The 15,084-nt window shown below is 37.2% G+C and overlaps 1 protein-coding gene across 1 annotated transcript in view; it reads left to right on the top strand.

The window, feature by feature from the left end:
- Window positions 1-15,084, top strand: part of Sorcs3 (sortilin related VPS10 domain containing receptor 3) — a 186,356-nt gene that overhangs the window by 155,404 nt on the left and 15,868 nt on the right. Inside the window, exon 17 of the mRNA XM_052182067.1 lies at window positions 13,696-13,819. Coding sequence (XP_052038027.1) covers window positions 13,696-13,819 — 124 coding nt within the window. The remainder of the gene's footprint in view (window positions 1-13,695; window positions 13,820-15,084) is intronic.

The following is a 15,084-nucleotide window of genomic DNA, read 5'->3' as shown; positions in this document are numbered from 1 at the left end:
AGATAGAAGCGTTCATTGGGTCAGTTCATTGTCCTTTCGCTAGCCATGAGATCTGTAGTGGGGTCTTACTCATCTGGAACATTGACAACTTGAGCATGCTTTCTGTTTTCCCTTAACCTGGTTTTCTCTAAGAGCCAGCCTTCAATTTCATTGGCCTTTCTTATTGACTTCCTGTTGTCTGTTTCCTGTTTTCTGTTTTCTGTGGTTTTGCTTTCCTTACTGATCATGTCATTACTTCCCTCTGCCTACTCGGCATCAAGTTATTCTTAGTTCTGTAGTTTCCTAGGGAGAAGTGTAGCTAGCTAGTTTTAGGTCTTCTTTTCTGACAAGTGCATTCAGTGTTAGCAGAGTTGTCCTAGGCGCAGCTTTTGGTGAACTCTACGCATTGTGGCAAGTAATATTTTCCTATTTGTTTAATTTAGAGCTTGCTTCTTTTCAGATTTCTCATTTATTTTAGAAGTATTTTGTTTAACACCCAGTATTTGGAGATTTTCTAGTTATCTTTTTATTACTGATTTTTAACTTGATCATATTATGGTCTTAAAACAGGATGGCCTGATATCCAGTCTTTCCAATTTGTTTAAAATATCTGATGGTCCAGAATAGTCTTTTCCTTGGTAAATGTTCTATGTGGGTTTGAACATAATTGTATTCTGCTGTAATTTTAGTAATTTCTATATATGCAATAGTATATCGTTGATTGGGTTCTTGAGTTCATGAATGTCCCCTTGATTTTCTCTCTTTTCTAGCTTATCACATGTACTTTTAAAAGCTTTATCTATGAGTCATGTGACTCATATAATTATTAATTATACTTAATAATAATGAGATAATCATAAATCCTCCCCTGCCTCTCATGTCACAATCATCATTCAACAAATTTAAGCTATGGGATCAAATGCATTGTTACTGTTATTGTTTTGAAGAAAACATTCCTTGTTATGTTTAACAATTAAAAGGAACAACAAAATATCTTCATTCTTCAGTGAATGCTCTATATGTTTTTTAGAGTTTATGACATTATCTTTCATCTTATAAAATACCTTAGCAATTCATGCTGAGCTTGTTTACTGATAAAAAGGTTGCTACAGTTTGAGAAAGTCCTTTCTCTCCTTTGCTTTTACAGGATAATTATTCAGGGTACAAAGTAAGTATTTTTTCTCTTAGGGAAGTTTGCTATTTTTCTGAAGTCATTAGTTATGTCATAACACATTCTTTATAACTGTATAGTCTTTGAGATGTTTCAGATATGTGTCTTACCACTTTTGTTGTTTATATCAGGTTATTTTTCTTCCTATATCTCTTCTTTTAGGATTTGAATGATATTTTTGGTTCCTATAGTTTGAGACTTACATTCCTGAGTGTGGGGTCTTCATTATTGATGTGATTTAGGGGACACTGACCTTTGAGTAACTGTAGTTTTTTTCTGAAAACCATTTAGTGAGACTCAAGATTTATTTCTTCCAAGAATTTCTTACATGTTTTACTCTTTCTTTTTCTGGTATCATATTTTACACACACACACACACACACACACAGACACTCACAGACATACATATGTATATATATGCATATATATGTGTATATATAGTACACCTATCCATACCTTTTGTACTTGAGTCACATTCTTGGATTTGTTTTGTTCTGTTTTTATTTATTATATCTTTCAGGTTCTCCCACTCTTTGCTCTCTTTGTTTTTTATCTTGGGTGTTTCAGCCACTTAGTCTCAGTTTTAGAGATTTTTTTTTTCCTCACAGGTGTTCTTTTACTACTAAATCCATCTAAAGGCAGGTTTGACTTCTATTGTGTTATTATCATTAGCTTCTTTTTCTTCTTCTTCTTTTATTTTAAGATTTCAATCTCCCAATTTGTATTGTACTTTCATTTCAGCAGATATTTTATTATACTTGAAGGTGAAGTCCTGAGTATGAATTCTGTGTGTAGTGTAATCATGTTGGGGTATAGAGGAGAGTTGGCTATGAAAACCATCTGTTTTAGGGATCCTATGATCTTGCATTTTGTACTTCCTAGATGTTTCACAGTACAGACACACACACACACATACACACAGAGAGAAAGACACACACACAGAGAGACAGAGAGAGGGAGATTTGTATTGAGATAGTATCTCTTTTTCTTATGGCTGTTAGACTAAGATAAAACCCTTACAAGTTAGGCTCTGATTTAATAGTTTCTTCTAGGGAAAGATTTTTTTAAGCCACAGTGCACTGATGTACTTATAAATGATCCCTTATCCCCTCTCTCTGAAAGAAGCACAAAGACACATTTCTCCAGTATTTATGGGAGAACCTGGTCAGCTCCTGGCTATAAAATTTACAAAGCCATGAAGGCTCCTATGACTCACTGGATCCTCCCTGTGGTTTTCACTCTCCCTGACTGTTGTTTACTTTAAAAATAGATTATGTAGTTGGCATTGCTTCTCTTGACAAAGGTATTAATTTAAAAATAATATAAGAACTGTACCAAATCATGACGGTGTAGTTGAACACCAGGAATGATGATGTGAAGTCTACTGCTGACCTCATTCTGGAATGGTAAGGCTGTGAGGTGCCCCACTTCTGATCTTGTGGAGGATGGCAGCATGATACAATAGAGAGTGCTTGGACATGTGATTGAGAATCATGAGTTAGGTAACTAGGATGGCTATGTCTTAGATAATCTTGAATATTTGAGCTTGATCAAATTGTTTGTCCTGAGATGCTATTCACTCACTCTCTCATACTGCCTCCTGTATGAAGTAAGATAATACATATTTGAATGACACACACTATTTGCATTGCAACTGTTTGCATTGTATCACATCACTGAAACTGGTCTGTTAGATGGGATAGTGAAAGATAAGAGAAAGATTCACAAACCCAGGGGAATCTCCGTTTGTAGTATTTCTGCCCAGTGGCTTTAATTTAACTTCTTAGTATAGGAGATTAATGCTTTTGCATAATTTTAACTAGGGAAACAAATAAGTCTACACTTGGTGCAGTAGAAAAGTCGCTCACAGTCTACAATCAGCATCCCAGTTTGAAACACTTGATTAGCTGTAGAAACGGACCTTAGGCTCAGGACTCCTAAATCAATGCAGCGTAGGTCATTCTTCAACATGAGAATGCTGCATTACTGGGAATGGTTCTCCCCTTGGTGTTACTGAGCAGTCATTTTTCTTTAAAAATCATGAGATATCCGCAGAAGAGGAATGAGGAAATCATTGGAGGGAAAGTTTATTTTTTCCCCTGAGAAAGTGAGAAGTCAGTTTGTATTTGGGAATTATTTTCTATTAATGTACATTTGCTTTATCATCTTTACTGATAATCCACTGTATGTTATGAGGCCAGTTATTGGATGGGTCTCAACATAGAAATTTGCTTGGCAGCCAATGGGATGCTGATGTTGCAAATGTAATATGTCTCTGCAGTGGCTTTTTTTGAGAGCTGATTCTAAAATATGGAGTACATAATAATGGCCTATGTGTATTTGATTTAATGTAACAAATGAATGGAAAAAGAGATTGAAGATTTTAGTTTTCATTTTCCTGATATTGATATGTTACCTTGTCTTATATAGTCTTTGTCAGAAGCCAGGAAACTAATATTTAACATGTGAACATTTTGGAATTATGTACTGAAATCTCTCTCCCATATATAGATGTTATAACATATTATGAGATTTTAAAGTACATACTGGCAATTTAGTTTTAAGTTTTTAATTGATTACTGGAAGTATTTCTTTGGTTAAAAAAATTCCCATCTACAAGCTAAGGAATTGAGTGTAACATACAAGTACCCCAGACAGAAAGGTCTTACCAGTTAATATTTATTGCCAAAGAACAAGGCTAACAATGCCTGAGAGGGAAAAGCATAAAAATAGCTTCAGAAGATGACAAACCTGGGTTGAAATACAGATATATTTTTCTTTGTTCTAGTGCTTTCGTCAAAACACTTAACTTTCATTGAGTTTTACTAACTGTCAAATCTAAGTACTAACAGTCGTTACTACAATTGATCATTAAAAGTAGTAACCACAATTGACCATTGCCATGAACATCAGCTAAAGAATACTCATGAATGACACAAAACATGACAAGGCATTTGGGAACATCAGGTGTTGCTTAACACGGATACATTTACATATAGTGATAAAAGTCTGACATGATTCTACAGGTCATGTTTACAAAAACTTTCTGCATTTGCAAGAGACACAATTTCCAGAATTTTTGTGTTATCGCTGTGATAGAAACACATCAGTGGGGAAGGGGGTCACATGATCCCATGGTTTATTAAATGATCACTTTTGGTTGACAATGGCATGAGTGTCTTTGAGTGTGCTGGTAAGTGTGGTCACCTTCAGAGGTGTTTGACTCTCTTTGATTGGCAATCTGTTCTTTAAAATGAACTATTTCTAATTTTAATTATTTATTCCTAACATCTGCTGTATTTTCTCAATCCATTATTTTATTTAATCATCAGAACAGCTTTATTGATTTAATAAACAGAGGACACTTAGGCTGGTAACCTCAGAAGGTAGTTTGGTCTGTATGTATGTATATGTGTGTGTGTGTGTGTGTGTGTGTGTGTGTGTGTGTGTGTGTGTTTATTACACACTACATGAAGAAGAAAAGTTTACTCAGGTGGTTGAATGAAATAAAAATATTGACACAGATAAATCGATTCACTACCTCTATAGCCAGTACTATCTTGATGCTATTAATATCAGGGTTAAAAGGCACATACAACGTTACCCCTACCTTTAAAGAAATTGTGTCCCATCTGAAAAGGCAATATGAACACACATAAAATAATTGATCTGTATGTATAATGTACAGATAAATAGAAAATAATAAGCATTCCTGAAATCCAGCTGTTGACTTACATACCTACAAACCTATTGGGAAGTACATGAAATTTTATCAGGACCCCCATAAGTCCTTTTCAGAAGCTTTTTTTTCCCTACAAGATGTGAAGACTAAAACACAAGATAAATTTCATTTGTCACCTTCAGGAAGTACATTCTTTTGATAATATGAGTTTAACAGCCAGGAGATTGCATGAAAAGGGAAGGCATTCTAAGCATATACATACAAGTAAAGTTGGACAACCCAGAGAGTGATGGCTGCCGGCCTGGGAGACACAGAGTGCCAAGCTAGCCTTGCATAGTTGAGACAGAAATGAAAAAAAAAATCAAGGTATAAAGGTTAATCCTTGCAAATGTCTGTGTCCTCTGTGGGTTGATTGTGTCAAAGTAGAGCATTCTTTTCAGCAGATGTTGGAAGAAAAACACTTTAAAGTGGAAAGATGAGATGGACTTCTTAGACTGTCCAAATATGTCTGAGTTTTGTTATAAAATTTATATTTAAGGTAGGATGATATGAGATAAAGTTAGGCAGAACTACCATGAGCGTGTGATAATTCAACAGAAATATTTCCACCTGCACTCTCAGTCTGTCTATCTGCTTACTCCCTCTCCGTGTGTGTGTGTGTTGTGTGTGTGTCTATGTGTTGTGTGTGTGTATGTGTGTTTGGTGTATTTGTGCATACATGTTAAATCATTTTTAACTGAACTTCCGCTATCAATCCATAGCACAGCTATAAATACTATTTTCCTTTATTTCTTTCTTGCCTTTATGCATATTTAAGGTTTTTTACATAATTCTCAGCATGGCATTTCCACAATTGTATATTATGCCTTTTCATTTCATATGATAAGCACTTTTCACACATTCTATATGGAAGGTTTTAAGTGAGGCAAACATGATTGCATTGTTTGTTCAATTTGGCAGTGGTAGCCTTGATCGAGGTGCACATTTTAAACCGTGGATAAATTATGACGTGCAGCATTCTCATGACTTGCTGTGTAGACTGCTGGTGTAGTCTGCACCCAGAGATTTCCCTGCAGTTTGCTCGCTTGTCCACTAGTCAAGTGGAAATCTTATAACTAGTTTTTCAGAGCTTTTATTATTTCTTGCCAGGCTCAGTTGGATAATTTGTGACCTGTCATATGTGAAGGACTCTTCATTGTGAGGAGTATAACCCAATGTCTAGGCAATGCAGGAAGTATTGTTCTAAGAGGCTACACTGTAAGCTGGCCCAGAAGCTCGGACAAAGCAGAGACGAGAAGTCAATCTGTTGCCTGCTGGGTTTGTGGGTCTCTGAATGGCCAATTTGCTGGGATTAACAGAGGTCTGGCTTAATAAATGTGTCTGCATGCCTAATAGATTTGAGTAAATGAACCTTAAAATACTTGATTTAATTTAGCATTGAGCATTCTGTATCAGTGGCCAATGAAGAACTCAAGGATCCTGTTGACTGCTCCGGCTTTCTGGGGAAGGTGAACTCAACCATGGCACCATAAGTGGTGATGAAAAACAAAAGCAATTTGGAAAACAGAATTAGCTCCTGCTATTTATCCAGCATAGATGCCTGTCTGTGCTGCCGCCCAGAGACCAAGCTTCCACATTCATCAGAGTTTGTTTGCGGTGGCTCTGTGCCCTGACTGGCTGGCATGAGGCTTGTGCTCACCCACCTCTGTGGTGTGTTCCCTTTGTCCTTCAGCCCTGCACCCTCTCTTGGCTCTGGAACTTGGGGAAGCAGCCAGATGAAGATGAGATAAGATTTGCTAGAGCAGGAGGAAATAAGCCCCCTCTCAGAGGACATGATGCTATTGATAAAATTGCCATAACCAGATAAGTCTTGGATATAAAGAATCTTCTGGGCAGGGAAGAGGGCAGCATGTCCAACTTAGGACTGAGGAAGCTTTCCTGAGAAAAATAGGAAGAGAGGCGTAAAGGCTTGATTCTGAGCAATGGAGGAACTAAGAGGCAGGAAACTGGACAGATGGACAGGTTAAGATAGTCACCACCTGAGGGAATATTTCAGAACCTGGAAAAATAAAAGCATTCTTATTATCCCTTCTGAAATTTTTTCACATAGTACCTATGATAAAAATATTCAGATATGTAGTGAAATGGTCAGAATTTTTCAAGGAATGTCCATATATTCATCATAATATTTATTGCGCAAATGTCCCAAGTTTATCTCTGCAAATCTATCCATCCATTACTCAAGATCTTTAATTTTTTTTAAGTAAATCAAAGCTTGTGTGATTTTCCCCTAAAACATTAAGCTTGCAAATCATTGATTATAGTTAACTATTTCTTGAAAGTTTTTCTTCCTTGGATACTATAAAATATATCAACAATAGAATACATGAATCTGCAGTGCATATTTACAGTCTGACAAGCAGTCACTTGGGTAGCCCACCTGTTGAAATACCATATTACCATTCTTCTGCAAGTTGCCTATCTGTTCTCAGACAGTCCCCATGCCAGACTCTTCCCCATCATAAATTGGATTTGCCTGATACAGAACATCATAAGAGTGCAATCACATAACAAAACTGCCCTCTTTCACCTCTCATGGTTTGGAAGTCACAATCTGTATTTTTATATGTATTTATGTACAGACATGCATTAATATTGTTTTCTATCTGTTTTATGAAAATTCTGTGGCTAATTTTTATTTTCTCATTGGTAAATCTCAAGACTGTCTACATTTTAAGCTGATGTGAATAGCTGCTATGAGTTTCATTAGATGCACATGTATGTTTTACCTTAACTAAATTCCAGGAACTACAGTTGCAAATTATAAAGTGTGAAATGGCACAGCCATTTTAGAAAAGGTTCTCACAATTTCTAAAAAGCTAAACTTTTCCCAAAATGGTTGCAGTGGTTTTATATTCCTACCAAAATAGCATGGGAGTTCCACTTTATTTTGCATTTTCAACATTAGTTGGATTATTGTTTTTAATTGGATATTTTATTTATTTACATTTCAGTGGTATCACCTTTCCCAGTTTCCCCTCTGCAAACCTCCCATCCCATTCCCCCTCACCCTGTTTCTGTGAAGGTGCTCCCCTACCCACCTACCCATTCCCCCCTCACTACCATAGCATTCCTCTACACTGGGGCATGAAGCCTTCACAGAACCAAGAGCCTCCCCTCCCACTGATGCCAGATAAGGCCCCTTCAGCCCCTTTAGTCCTTCCCCTAACTACTCCATTTGTGTCCCTGTGCTCAGTTTGATGGTTGGCTTCAAGCATCCACATGTGTATTGGTCAGGATCTGGCAGAGCCTCGCAGGAGACAGCTGTATCGGACTCCTGTCAGCAAGCACTTCTTGGCATCAGCAATAGTATCTGGGTTTGGTGTCTGCATATGGGATGGATCCCCATGTGGGGCAATCTATGAATGTACTTTCCTTTAATCTCTGCTCCACTCTTGGCCCCTGTATTTCCTTTAGAAAGGAGCAATTCTTGCTTAAAATTTTGGACATGGGTGGGTGGTCCCATGCCTAACCTCTGGATATGGTCTCGACAGTTTCCACCTCCACTTTGTGAGGTATTTCAGCAAATGTCATCCCGTTGGGGTCCTGGGAGGCTTTTGTTATCCTGGCATCTGGGACTTTCTGGTTGCCACCCCCAGTTCCCCAACCCACCCCCATTGCTATATCTCTGTTCAATTTCCTGACCCTCTGTGCATCTCCCTCTCCTCCCATACTTCATTCTTCCTTCTTTCCCCTCCACTCTTCTCTTTTCCCCAAGTCTGTCCCACCTTCTACTTCCCTTGATTATTTTGTTTCCCATTCTAAGCATGATTGAAGTATCCACTCTTGGTCTTCCTTCCTTTACAGCTTCATGTGGCCCGTGAATTGTATCATGGGTATTCCACTCTCATAGCCTAATATCCACTTTATCAGTGAGTGCATACCATGTGTGTTCTTTTATGATTGAGTTACTTCACTCAGGATATTTTCTAGAGCCATCCATTTGCCTTTGTATTCCATGAAGTCATTGTTTTCAATAGCTGAGTAGTTTTCCATTGTGTGAATGTATCACATATTCTGTATCCATTCCTCTGTTGAGGGATGTATGGGTTGTTTTCAGCTTCTGGCTATTATAAATGTGGCTGCTATGAACATAGTAGAGCATGTGTCCTTATTACTTGTTGGAGCATCTTCTGAGTATACGCCCAGGAGTGGTATAGCTGAGTCCTCAGGAAGTACTATATCCAATTTTCTGAGGAACTGCCAGACTGATTTTCAGAGTAGTTGCACCAGCTTGCAATCCCACCAGCAATAGAGAAGTGTTCCTCTTTATCCACATTTTTGCCAGGCACCTGCTGTCACCTGAGTTTTTGATCTTAGCCATTCTGACTGGTGTGAGGTGGAATCTCAGGGTTGTTTTGATTTGCAGTTCCCTGATGACCAAGGATGTTGAACATTTCTTTAGGTGTTTTTCGGCTATTTGAGTTTTCTCAGTTGAGCATTCTGTTTAGCTCTTTTCCCCATTTTCCAGTAGGGTTATATAGTTCTCTGGAGTCAACTTCATGAATTCTTTGTATATATTAGATATTATCCCTCTTTCAGATGTAGGATTGGTAAAGATCTTTTCCCAATCTGTTGGTTTCCATTTTGTTTTATTGACAGTGTCCTGTGACTTACAGAAACTTTGTAGTTTTATGAGGTTCCATTTGTCGATTTCTGATCTTAGAGCATAAACTATTGGTATCCTGATCAGGAAATTTTTCCTTCCACCCATGTGCTTGCTCAAGGCTTTTCCCCCACTTTCTCTTCTATTAGATTCAGTGTATCTGGTTTTATGTAGAGGTTGTTGATCCACTTGGACTTGAGCTTTGCACAGGGAGATAAGAATGGATCAATTTGCATTCTTCTATGTGTTGACCTCCAGTTGAACCAGCACCATTTCTTGAAAATGCTGTCATTTTTTTTTGGACTAGATGGTTTTAGCTTCTTTGTCAAAGATCTAGTGTTCATAGATGTGTGGGTTTATTTCCGGGTCTTCAGCTCTATTCCATTGATCTACCTGCCTGTCTCTGTACCAATACCATGCAGGTTTTATCACTATTGTTCTGTAGTACAGCTTGAGGTCAGGGAACATCTGGGGGAATCACCATCTCTGACCTTAAGCTGTACTACAAAGCAATAGTGATACAAACTTCATGGCATCAGAGTATCATTTTAAAACAACTTTTAACCATTACAATATCAAATTTGATGTCTCATTTTGCTTCCAAAGTTCTGGGATGCTCTTTGAATGATAAGACTTAATACAGTTAAAACTATTTGCTGTTCTTTTTCAGAGGACCTGAGTTTAATTCCCAGCACTCACATGGTGGCACTCAAACATTTTTAACTCCATTTCTGGGTTATTTGATACCCTCTTTTGGACTCTGAATGTTGTGCACAGACATATATGCAAGAAAAACATATATGCATGTAAAATAAAAATAAGTACAATATTAAAAAACAGGATTTTAAACAGCTGGTTATCAGGGTATGTATAATAGAGATACTCCTATTTTATCCTTTTTTCAATTCCAAAGGTACATCTGTGTATATTATAAAGCCATATGTAGAGCAAATGGCCCCTATCCCATAGTAGATGTCCTCATTTTGGGGAAAAGATATCAGAAGCTTATGGCAGTATCTCTAACTCTACCCAACTACCACCAGCCTGATCATCAAAGAAGCCTATAGAATTTGAAACAGAGGAAATCAAATTAATTCCTCAGAAATCCTGTCAAATCTGTTGATCAGAAAAGAATTTCAGTTTTATAGAAGGAACACTGTACAAACTGCATCTTCAAGTCTTTGCATCTCTCTGTGTGAATATATCCATCCTATCATGGATATACACTGTGAGAGCTATCACAAACTTAACCCTGTAAAGGGGCAGTTCTGCGCATACTTCAACAAGCCACATTATTATTCTGCATTTTATTGTTTCTGTGTGTGGAGAGGAGAAGGAGTCTGCTCATCTGTGCTTGAGTCATTATCTTCCTTATATGCCTTCGTTCAGCCTCCAGATTCTATACATTACCTTCCACAGAACAGGCACATTCGAGAATATGCGCTTTAAGAAAACTACTGAATATTGACTCTTCCATCTCAGGATCTGCCTTTTCTTCTATAAATACTTATATTTCTCTTTTTATCCTTCATAAATTCATATATTTGGCTACATCAGGAGGAAGAAAATAGAAAACTGATTCACAATCTATTATATATGCATGTTGAATATTCTCTTTTTTTGACTGAGGTGGATTTATAAACATTTTAAGATAAAATTGAAGATTTATATGGAAAATATTTCTGGGAAAATTCAAGAAATATATAGACAAAGATGTTAAAATTGACTATTTCATGGAAAATTTTACATATTAAATGGTACATATAAAAACTCTAAATTAATTGAAGGTGGAATTAGAAACATTTGTGATAAAATCAAAGATTTACATTGGAAACATTTCTGATAAAATAGAAAAAGTATATAGAAAGACATTAAATTTGAATATTATCATGAAAAATAATGCAGATAAAATGGTAGACATGAAAAAACATTACTAAATTAATTAAAAGGGGAATTACAAACATTTTCTGATAAAACTGAAAATTTACATGAGAAATATTTTGTCATTCTATGACTTTTTATTGAGTTGAGTCCATTGTTGTTAAGAGATATTAGGGAATAGTGATTGTTGCTTCCTGTTATTTTTGATGTTATTTTTATGTTTGTGTGGGTATGTTCTTTTGGGTTTGTTGGAAGATTACTTTCTTGCTTTTTCTAGGGTGTGGTTTCCCTCCTTGTGTTGGCATTTTCCACCCATTATCCTTTGATGGCTGGATTTGTGGACAGATACTGTGTAAATTTGGTTTTACAATGGAATATCTTGGTTTCCATTAATGATCGAAAGTTTTCCTGGGTATAGTAGCCTGGGCTGGCATTTGTGTTCTCTTAGAGTCTGTTTGTGGTCTGGCCAGGATCTTCTAGCTTTCATCATCTCTGGTGAGAACTCTGGTGTGATTCTGATAGGTCTGCCTTTATAAGTTACTTGCCCTTTTTCCCTTACTGCTTTTAATATTCTTTCTTTGTTTAGTGAATTTAGTGTTTTGATTATTATGTGCCGGGAGGACTTTCTGGTCTTGTCCAGTCTGTTTGGAGTTCTGAAGGCTTCTTGTATGTTCATGGGAATCTCTTTCTCTAGGTTAGGGAAGTTTTCTTCTACAATTTTGTTGAAGATATTTACTGGACCTTTAAGATGTAAATCCTTGCTCTCATCTATATCTATAATCCTTAGGTTTGGTCTTCCTGGATGTTTTGGGTTACCAGCTTTATGCATTTTGCATTTTCTTTGACTGTTGAGTCAATGTTTTCTATGGTATCTTCAGCACCTGAGGTTCTTCTATCTCTTCTGTTCTGTTGTTGATGCTTGCATCTATGACCCCTGAATTCTTTCCAAGGTTTTGTACCTCCAGAGATATCTTACTTTGTGATTTCTTTATTACTTCTACTTCCACTTTTAGATCCTGGATGGTTTTGTTCAGTTCCTTCACGTGATTGTTTTGTATTTTCCTGTAATTTTTTAAGGGATTTTTGTCTTTCTTCTTTAAGGGCTTCTGCCTGTTGACCCATGATCTCCTGTATTTCTTTAAGGGATTTTTGTGTTTCCTCTTTAAGGGCTTTTACCTGTTGACCGATGTTCTCCTGCATTTCTTTAAGGGAGTTATTTAAGTCTCTCTTGAAGCCCTCTATCAGCATCATGAGATACAATTTTAAATCTAACTCTTGCTTTTCTGATGTGTTGGGGTATCCGGGACTTGCTATGGTGGGAGAACTGAGTTCTGATGTTGCCATGTGACCTTGGTTTCTGTTGGTAGGGTTCTTATGTTTGCCTTTTGCCATCTGGTGCTAGTTGGTATTATTGTCTGTTCCAGGAGTTTATTCCTCCTGTGTACCTGTAAGCCTGTGTCCTTACTTCTCTGTGCTCAGAAGTGAAAGCACTGCTGGGATATCATTCTCTCCTGGAGAGCTATGCACAGAGGGCTGTGGAGTCTCCCTGCTCCCTGATGCAAATGGCAGCAAGAAGACTTCAGTGCTAGCTGCTCCACTGATCACACCATTTTGTGTTTTTTAACGAGACCGAAATTTCATAAATTTGGGTCTGTAGAGTACCTGGGAAGGATAGGATCAGAGGTTTGGTCAATTATCATCAAGGCAGGAACATGGCAGCAACCAGACAGGCATGGTGCAGGAGGAGCTGAGAGTTCTGCATCTTCATCTTAAGGCTGCCAGCAGAATTCTTGAATATTCTCAAACTAATAAAATATAGCAAAAAATGCCTTGCAAGTTAAAACATAATTCAGCAAAAATCCATTTTAAGGCCACTGCATTGCTTTATGTGTGTTTCTGTTGTAAGAATGACACTGTACTTAAATTGGGTGATACTGAAGTAAGTAACAGGTCACTTCTGGAAAAGTCCCTGAAGCCCAGTGGAGTATAGAACAGAAGCCGTTGGGTACAGGATTTAAAAGTTGATGTGATTTTGCCCAGAAGAAAGAACAAATTGACATGACAACTCCAAAGTGTTGCTCATTTTTCAGGATTAAAATTTTATGAATTTTAAATTGATTAATATTCGTACTAGTTCCCAGAAAAATAGCATAGTTTGGAGAAACTAAATAAAATTGTTGGTTCTTTTCTTATTTTTTAAGTGAAAGCCCTTAGGTATTGCCATGCTATGCATATGTATGACATTCTCAGATTTACAAGAATGAGAGGCAGACTGTACACTAGGGAAGACTGAAGGGTGTCGGTTCTCTCTTTCAGCCCCTCATCACCTTGGACAGCAGCATCTCTTTCACATTCCTTGCAGAGGGAACCAACACCATCACAGTTCAGGTAGCTGCTGGGAATGCCCTCATCCAAGACACAAAAGAGATAGCAGTACATGGTAAGTTTTGATCATGGTCATGTGATGTTTTCTTCTGCTCATGGAGTTCCCTTTTCCTATCCTGGCACCAACATAAATTGCTTTAGAATTCATCAAGTAAATAGGGAGATGATTGACATCTGCAAATGTAGACTTCATTGGATTAAGACATTAAATTGAAAAATAAACAGATCACTGGTAGGCATCTGCTCTCCCTTATACAGGTATGAATCTTGTGATGCATCTAGATTACCATATATTTGGGATACTTGTTAGACAAGGAAAGCTAAAGTAGACGAATGAGCATAATATGATGATCTGCTAAGTCATCTACAACATGCATGCAGGATTAACTGTGTGAAATGGGACAAATGATCTATCTACAATGTGAGAGGAGTAATGCTCCCATTCTATAGAACTCATATCTTGGGTAATGAGATGATCTATACAGAGAAAATGTGGTTTTCCTTTTTTTTATTGTTGGAAGTTCCAGCATCATTGTCTGTGAAGGCTTTATAATGAGGCTAAAATCATAAGCTTATGTAGCTTTATAAACACGATATAAGGATATATGTCAGGAAAGTTAAAGCAAAACTGTCTAGGAGAATAAAGCAGAGTAAAAGGAGGCAGTAGAAAGGAGGTTCCTATAGAGGGCTATGGGAAGGATAACTCATGTATGAAAATGTCATTATGAAGTTTAATAATACCATGTACTATGAATGTGCAGCAATAAAAATAAATATAAGCTTAAATGAAGGCAGAGAAGGTGATGAGCAGGGGTGTCACTTGTTCTAAAAAAATAGTTTTGATTACTATATTTCTTTTAAATGTAATTGATGGTCTTTTGCTGCCATTCCTCCAGACGTCCCGTAAGTTCCCAGACAGCCACTATCATTGTAATTGTCTAGAAAGTCATACAAGTATATGTGAGTTTCTGATGAAGGTAATTTCTACAGTATTGTCCTGGTGATATTTTTCCTACTTCTCTGCCAGTTGGTCACTGGAGCCTCGTATTAGGACCTGAAGTAAATATTTTTATCAGAGTATAAATGTTACACTGAAACTGGTGCATATAAGAAATGCTGATTTTCATGGATGAGCACCAAGAAGACAGCTTGTCTACTCACCAACCAATCAAGAATCAAGCATTACCTTACATCCCTAGAGAAAAGGTTTAACCTACTTTCCTCTCCTGTGAGGCTTTTATAGCATAATCAACAATGGAACTGAAAGACAGAGAGGTGAAAAGCTTTCATTCCAGGGAAGCCATGGTTGTTATGTTTCAG

Source organism: Apodemus sylvaticus, chromosome 1 (genome assembly GCF_947179515.1).
Source record: "Apodemus sylvaticus chromosome 1, mApoSyl1.1, whole genome shotgun sequence".
NCBI classification, from domain to species: domain Eukaryota; kingdom Metazoa; phylum Chordata; class Mammalia; order Rodentia; family Muridae; genus Apodemus; species Apodemus sylvaticus.
This window is presented reverse-complemented; position numbering and strand designations above follow the sequence as displayed.